The 8,872-nt window shown below is 31.8% G+C and overlaps 1 protein-coding gene across 1 annotated transcript; it reads left to right on the top strand.

The window, feature by feature from the left end:
• The first annotated feature begins 3,792 nt into the window (after nt 1–3,792).
• Nucleotides 3,793–4,584, top strand: LOC112779176 (agamous-like MADS-box protein AGL62). Its single transcript, XM_025823420.1, has one exon. The coding sequence runs from the start codon at nt 3,793–3,795 to the stop codon at nt 4,582–4,584; it is 792 nt and encodes a 263-aa protein (XP_025679205.1).
• Nucleotides 4,585–8,872: the final 4,288 nt, after the last annotated feature.

The following is an 8,872-nucleotide window of genomic DNA, read 5'->3' as shown; positions in this document are numbered from 1 at the left end:
AAGCTCCCTTTTGAATTTTAGCTACAAAAATAAAGTTCTCTCTTTTTTTTTGGTGTCTAGATAAAATTTTCTTTTGTAGAGGATATTTCACATTATACAAACATAAAATTATTTAAATATTTTTATTTAGAAAAAGGATGTTTGGATCATTTTTTATATACTTTTTGCACATATTTTTTTTTTATGATATACAAGATAAATATTTTTATCTTTGCTCATTTATTATCAATCATTTTTAAGATCAAAAGTAAAATGTATAAAAGAAAATATGCATAAAAATAGCATTCCTCTTTTATTTAATAGTTTAATCAAGGTACATCGTAATAATTTTGAGAGTTTCACTAGCTAATTAGTAATTTTGTTTCACACATGGTGATTTGACTTGGTTTACAAAACTTGTGAAACTCTCATACAGGTATACGTTTTCTTCGTCAAGCTCCAAACTTCCTGATTTTTTGGGGAGAATAACACAGAAAGAAGATCTTAAATTTGGTCTGAAAAATTTTATCCTTATTTTAAAATAGGTTGCTGCCTTTCTATTAAAATTAAAAAATAATAGTTAATTTAATATAAAAATAAAATTAGAAAAAAATATTTATTATTAAAATAATAAAATAAAAATTTATATAATTATTTAATTAAAATCGAATTTACCAATTTAACTAGTAATCAAACAGTTGAACCAGTAATTCATATTTAATATTTTGATCGGATCTATTACTAATTCGGTTTTAACAACTAGGTTAATAGTATAGTTTTGCCAACAAAGGACATAATCTCCCATTAGATTATGTCTTTTCTTTCAAGTTCTTAATGAAATTCGAGTGTTAGTAAATGATAATGTTAGGGGAATTTTGTTTCTCCATTTAATAGTGTAATCTGTATTTTATTGGATTTTAGCCCAGTTTCGTTACAAAAAATAAGTAACACATAAATGAAGTTAGCGATTACTATTTCTTCTGTCAAATAAAATAAGATGGATAGGTGCGGTCAATTTTATATAAAATTGATAATTAAAAGCTGTTAGATAAAAATGTAGTCAAATCATTCAAATCATTTAACGGTTCTCATCTATTAACTTCACGGAAGTTTTTACTATAAATTAATTTTATGGTTATGTCTATTCTTAGTAAGTAGTTGCATTGATCCAACAAAGTAAACGATGCTTCCTTCCTCTTTTTCTTATGATATAATGAAATATACAATGTTGAATAATGTTAACATCACCATATTAGTTTCAAACATTACTTAATTCAAAAATGTTTGGTAACCAAAGAAATTGTTGCGATAATTAATTAATGCTGAATAAAGAAAATTCCGACTGTTTTTTTTTTTTTGTCTACCTAACATTACCCTACTTAATTAAGTGTCTTCGTTCCAGGGATGGCAATGAAGTAGCACAAAACAAATATTTAAGTACCCATATTCGTCTTAAATATTTTTGTATTATCGACTGAGTAACCTAACTTAAAAAAAACCATTATCTATTTAATTTCAATAGAAATATACAAATAATTGACTTTATTTACTATATCAAGTATATAAATAATTTCCTACTAATAAATTATTTCAATATCTTTATATTTGTAAATAAATAATATAAGAAATCGGATCATTGTTTTGGATTCTTTTATTGGTACATACTTAATTAGCTAGATTTAATATATATGTAAAAGATTTTTTATAAATGCTAATATATTTAATGATAAAAGGGATAACAATAATTATAAAAATGACATCACACCAAGGTTGCGAGAACCGAACCGGTCAATGAACCGGTAAGATAACTGGTTCACTGATTCAACGGTTCGACCGGGGTTCAACCGGGGTTCAACCGGTTTAATTAAATATTCATTAAAAATTTAATATATAATTTCAAATATTTAAATTTGATCATTTCTAACCTAATGAAATCCAAAATTTCAAAATTTACCATAATGTTCTACACCCAAAAAAAATACTAACAACAAAATCTCCAACTAATCAGTAATCATCAGAAAATCAGCAACAAGCCAACAATATATCATCAAGCAACAACATCATCATCAATTTAGAAAATCAACAATTCAAAATAAGCAAACATCAACAAAATCAACTCAGCAACTCAGAATTAAACCTAGCAATTCACAATTAAACCCAACTCCAATTCAGAAATAAATAAAGGCACTAATCATCACTAATCAGTAATCATCAGAAAATCCACAAGCAGCCAACAATATATCATCAAGCAACAACATCATCATCATTTCAGAAAATCAGCAATTTATAATAAGCAAACATCAACAAAATCAGTATATTATTAACTCAGCAACTCATATTAAACCCAAATAACTCATAATTAAACCCAACTCCAATTCAAAATCAAAGGCACCAATCATCACTGATCAATAACCATCAGAGAATCAACAAGAAGCCAACAACATATCAGTAACAATATCATCATCATTTCAGAAAATCATTCTAGAATCATAAATCAACCATCAACAAGATTATTCCAGTTTCATAAAATAAGTAAGAGACTATGTACTCATTCACAATTTTAGACATAATGAAAATTTTGATGCCAAATGTAATTATATTTGTCCTGCATCTGTCTGCTTTCGAGTGAAGTGATTTGCAAATATGAAGACTGGGTCCTGCATCAACACTCAGAGTGCTTACTGCTTACCGGCGGCGAGGAGGAAGGGGAGTGACGGCGACGACAGAGGAGACGGCCACACCGGCGAACAGAGAGAGAGCGCTTGAACAGAGGAGACGGCGCGACGGCCGCAGAGCTTCCACACGATGGCGAGGGAGCTTCCTACGATGGCGACACAGCTTCCTAGGACGGCGACGGAGCTTCCACGGCGCGACACCGACGAACAGAGGAGAGGAGATGCGGTGGTTGTGGGTTCCGCGGGCCACACCGGCGAACAGAGAGAGAGAGAGAGAGCGCTTGAACAGAGGAGACGGCGCTTGAACAGTGGTTGTGGGTTCCGCTAGGGTTCTTTTCTGTTCTTCTTCCAATTGAGTTTTTGAGAGAGGAGAGGAGTCGATTGAGTTTTTGAGAGAGGAGTGGAGTCGATTTACTGATTTAGGGCTCGTTTCGTTTAGGCAATTACAATTAGGCGTTTTTTTTTTTTTTTTTAACCGCAAAAAACCGTAAAAAAACCGGACGGTTCGTCCGGTTTACCGGTTAACCGCCGGTTCGACCGGTTTTTTCCCCAGTTTTTTGCCAGACGGTTTCTGACCTTACCCGGACCGGTTAGGTGACCGGTTCCCGGTTTTTCCGGTTGAACTGGCCGGTCCGGTTCGGTTTTCAGAACCATGCATCACACAATGATGACAAACAACGTCATTTTATAAAATTAAAAAATTAAAAAAAATTGAGAATAAAACATTTAAAAGAGTGACTACAAGATTAAGAGTGGTGAATGTGGTGAGTTTCTTGAATATTTATCGAAACATTTTACCCAAAAACTTTGGCTAAGATAATATAACATGATGAAGTGCAATAATGAACGAGAGCCCCTAAGATTCTCCTTTAACATTATCAAATCAAGTTCCTACCATACAAACCATGAAAAAAAGGGATTTTCAGAATCTCTAAATCCAGAAACAATTAATGCAACCAATACTCCGAAACGATGCAATCTTTTTTTCCAGCCAAGTATTATCATAGATCATAAAATATCTATGCAAAACCACCTATAAATAAATAAATAATTAACCACTTCCCATAGTCTGATACCGACACAAATACACATTGTCATCTGTTTCTTTTTCTCCTATCAAAAATCTTCCTACTTGATCATGTCGAGTTCAAGAAGCGGTGCAAGGAAAAGCAGGGGTCGCCAAAGAATTGAGATGAAGAAGATGAGCAATGAAAGCAACCTCCAAGTCACGTTCTCTAAGCGTCGCAGCGGCTTGTTCAAGAAAGCAAGTGAGCTTTGCACCCTCTGCGGTGCTGACGTGGCACTCGTCGTGTTTTCTCCTGGCCAGAAAGTCTTTTCCTTCGGCCACCCAAACGTGGAAACCGTTATGGATCGTTACCTGTCACGTGCATCTACCCTCCCAAACTTATCCGGCACTTTGCAATTCATTGAGGCCCACCGCAACGCCAATGTGCGTGACTTCAACTCTCGACTCATGCAGGTGAATAACCAACTTGAAACTGAGAAGCAGCGTAGTGATCACTTGAATCATTTTCATAAGGTTGCCATGAATCAGTTCTGGTGGGCCTTGCCCATTGAAAATATGAGCAAGACCCAACTAAACCAGTTCAGGGCGGCACTTGAGAACCTTAAAAAGAGTGTCGCCCAACATGTCAATAGCCTCTTCGTTCACGAAAGTATTAACAACCCAAATCAATTCTTTGGTCAGTCATCTTCAAATGCTCTAGTGCCACATCAGCCTTCTCCTCCTCCTCTTCTTCCACCACCACCACCTTCCGCTCAACTAGTTCCTCAGTTGTTTGGTAATGGTCCACACTTTCTACAGCATCAGAGCCCTATGATGCTTCATGAGAGCCCTATGATGCAAAATCATATGTTTAACATGAACAACATTGGACAATTTGGGTCTTCTGCTGCTGGATTCCTTTGAATCTCATACATATCGGAGATGCCCATTTAATTTATTATATTTGTTCAATATATGTGTTTTTAATTTCCATGGAGAGGGGTCTAAATAGTCATCAATTAGGGTTTAAGATTCTCTCACCCATCCAATCCGCTAGTATGTGTTGAACCATATGTCCTTATTATGTATTGTGACTTTTAATTTTTCTTTACGCCGTTTCTTTTATTTGTAGTTACGTTGAGCCCTGGCCTTGTTGTTCTATATGTATTATAATAAAAATTTGTTTTCATATAAAGTTGATAATTAAAAACGGTTAAATAATTATTTAGTTAAACTTATTAAATTATCTAACAATTTTTAGATATCAGTTTCATACATGAAAATAGGTGCATGAGTGTTCTTTCTATACTATGTAGTAATGTATTGTTATTCAAACGGCGGGCATGGAATTGAAATGCACTTCTACCCCATTCATGATTGGTTAGAAATAATCCCCTCACGACTATGGCATGAAAACTAGTTTGTGCCATGCATCATTATATTACTACATACTCATAATAATTCAAACAAGATATATGAAATGGTGATGAGTTGCATTAGTTTGTCTATAATGGATACTTCTGAATGTTGATGATTTACATGTTTCAAACAAATTTAAATTTATGGGGAAATAATTTTGCGCGCGAGAATTCTATTCGAATAATATGTAGTAAATAATTAGTTTAAGGAAAAGACTAAAGAATCAAATATTAATTCACTCAATTAATTTGAGAATCAGTCAATGATTGAAAAGAAAGGTAGAGTGTAACGAGATCTATTTGTTTATATATATATATATATGTTTGTACAAAGAAAATGTATTTTTGATTTTTTTTTTTAAAATCCACATAATTTTCAGTCAAAAACTCTTATTATATAAATGTATGTTTTTTTTTAGTCGGATGGATTAGACAGTTCCTAATTCTAGACATTATTCATGTATTATACATCCACACAACACATTCACATACACTACATAAGTTCATTTAAGAGTTTATTTTCCTAATTCTAGACATTATTCATGTATTATACACCCACATAACACACTCACACACACTACATGAGTTCATTTAAGAGTTTATTTTCCTCTCATAAGACTTGAACCCGGATGCAGCTTCTTATGAGGCAGCAAATTCTGCCACTAGCTCCAAGCCTCAACTGCAAATATATGTTTAATAAAATGATTGTAATGTTCTCGTTGTCAAAATAACATAGCCAAAAATGTAACATTCTAATAATAAAGATATTACACATTCATCCATTTTTCATTAGCCAAAACCCGGTCCAATCTCTTCATGATAAGGTCCAAACCGCCCTTTTTATTAGATGTGTAAGCCCTTCCTGCCATTTCCAAGTCCATGAGACCATTTTTGAGTTAAACCCCAAAATGGTCCCAGATTGGCGTTGTGCACTAAAATCGTCCATGAGATTCTAATTGCACCAATTACGTCCCTGAGATTGAAAAAAATGAACCATATTAGTCACTGACCTATTTTCCATTAACGACGTGATGACATGACATAATGACGTGGACTGTAAGTGACACGTGTCACTTCATGATTTGGCCACGTGTAATGGTATGATGATGTGGTGACCAGTGACACGTGGCATACTGACGTGGATTATTGTGCCACGTGTCACAATGTTATTTGGCCACGTGTCCGTTAGTGCCACGTGTCGCAACAGTATTCGTCCGCGTGTCATCCATTATGTCATCGTTGTATATACACCAAATTAGTCCCTCACTTTGTATTAAGTGACTCATTTTAGTCCCTGAAATTGAATGTCGTGTACCAAACTAGTCCCTTCACGAGTTTTTTCTCATTTTTTCTATAAATTCATAATTCTCAATATTTTTCAATGCATTAATTTCAATTCTATTTTTCACATGTTCTTCAAATAAAAATGTTTTTATAAAATATTTTTTCTCTTGCGAATACCCTAACCGCCGACTTAGAGTTGATGTGAAAACTTTTCAAGCACCTTCACTACCATCTCCGATCTCTTTCAGTACTTTTATAAAATATTTTTTTTCTTGCGAATATTCCTAATAACCGCCGTTTTGGAGTTGACGTAAAGGTATTTCAAGCTTCCCTCATTACCATCTCTAACCTCTTTCGTCTAAACTGTAGAGGTCAAAGATGGTAGTAAGGGTGCTTGAAGTGCTTTCAATCTAACTCATTTACACATAACGAAAACGTGTATTTCATAAGAAAAAAATGTTTATTTTAATTATTAATTTATTGTTAAAAATACATATTTTTTTATGAAAAAAAAATGTGTCTAATCAATCATATAATTATTATTTTTTATAATAACATACTTATATATTACAAAATTTACCAATGTTAAATTATTAAAAAAAATTATATAATTAAAACTAAAATCTTAAAAAATTTTATAAAAGCACTTGTATTTGATCGATATATAAAAAAATAGAATTGAAATTAGTGTATCTAAGATATTAAAATTTTGAATTTAAAAAAAATGAGAAAAATTTTTTGTTAGGACGTCATTTTTGTTAAATTTTGGCCAGCACTTAACCATAAAAAAGAAATTAAATGATTCTATACTATTATATGCAATCTCACATCATTAAAAATATCATTAATGGCTAATTGATGACTAAAAATCATAAAATCTGCTGCCCCCTAAACTTTTTCTATATTATATTTTGTATATGTATGTTTGTACAAAGAAAAAGTATTTCTGATTTTTTAAAGAAAAATCGACGTAATTTACTCATTTTTAGTCAAAGGCACTTATTATATAAATGTATGTTTAATAAAGTGGAAATGGATTCTCTTCATATTTTTTTTACTGGGGAGAATAAAGTGTGATCTTGCACCTTTAATTCTATAAGTGGGACCAAAAATTAAGAAGCGAGAGAACAATGAATGGTGAGATCAAACACTAGACACTATCTAATTTTTTTTTTCACTGGAGATGATCCACTCCTCCATTTTTCATTAGCAAAAGCCCGGTCCAATTTCTTCATGATAAGGTCCGAACCGCCCTTTTTATTAGACCATGTGTAAGCCCTTCCTACCATTCCCAAGTCCATGAGACCATTTTCATCAATGAAATTAATAAATTCAGAAATTCATGACCAGGATTTTAGGCCTCCGCCCATCTTCTCTTGCTGGCTAATTATTGCATTAAAATTACCAATAATCACATTACCTTGCAACTGTTGAATGACTTCTGAATAAACCCAAATATATATATATTTTTTTGGTTTCCCACGGTATCCCCCAACCCGACAGGTCAAGAACTAATCTGTCGCGAATCTGAGTTCCATTTAAAAGTCTGCCGCTGGCCAATGGGTTGCTGCATGTATAAGGCGGGATTCGAACCCTCGACACTTGCTTAAGCGGACGAGTGAGTTGACCACTCGACCAACCCAAGTTGGTTAAACCCAAATATTATTTAGTTAAGTGAATATTGCACACTTTAATAGTTTTATAAAGTTAACTATTGGTAAAATATTTCCAGACTAAAAAATTACTAATTCCACCAAAATTGGACTTTATAACTTAAAGTCATATTTTAAAAATTATTTAGCTCTAGTAATTACCAAATTTCAAAAGAATATGTGCTGATGTACTTCATGTTTTTATTTAAATTTTTAGTGACAAAAAGATGTTATGTAATGACAAATAACTTTAAAATAATATACTATTTATTATTGTGAACTACATTCTGCAGTATTATTTGTTACTACTTTCATGTATTTATTTATTTATTAAGTTATTAAATTATAAATGCTAATCTAGAGAACATTGATTGAAGATCCTAAAAAGTTAAAAAATTTATGAAACGTTAAGGAATGAATGAAAATACATGAATTAAGTTTAGTTATAAAGTTTATTCTTGTAAGTTTATTTTTTAATTATATCTTATTATTGCCCATTTTATTTTATTATCAAGAACCAATTAGTAATTATATTTAATCTAATTATAATCAGTAATTAAAAGAATAAGAATATAAGAACATAAGTTGTATTAGCTAATCATCCGTGGTAATTAACAAAAATGAATATTTTTAATTTATTTTTTAATTATTTTATAAAATGTGATCTTTTATTATTTAATTTCAGAGAAAAGAATATAAGATGAGAAATTATCATTTATAAAATAATTAAAAAAAATATTAAAGAATTCATTCCCACAATTAACACATTAATTTGCCTTTTTGATTAAAAAACAGGAAAACACATTAAAATATAGAAAAAATTTTAAGTGTATCGAAAACACTGGTATTTCAGTTGAT

Source organism: Arachis hypogaea, chromosome 19 (assembly GCF_003086295.3).
Source record: "Arachis hypogaea cultivar Tifrunner chromosome 19, arahy.Tifrunner.gnm2.J5K5, whole genome shotgun sequence".
Taxonomy (NCBI): Eukaryota; Viridiplantae; Streptophyta; class Magnoliopsida; order Fabales; family Fabaceae; genus Arachis; species Arachis hypogaea.
This window is presented reverse-complemented; position numbering and strand designations above follow the sequence as displayed.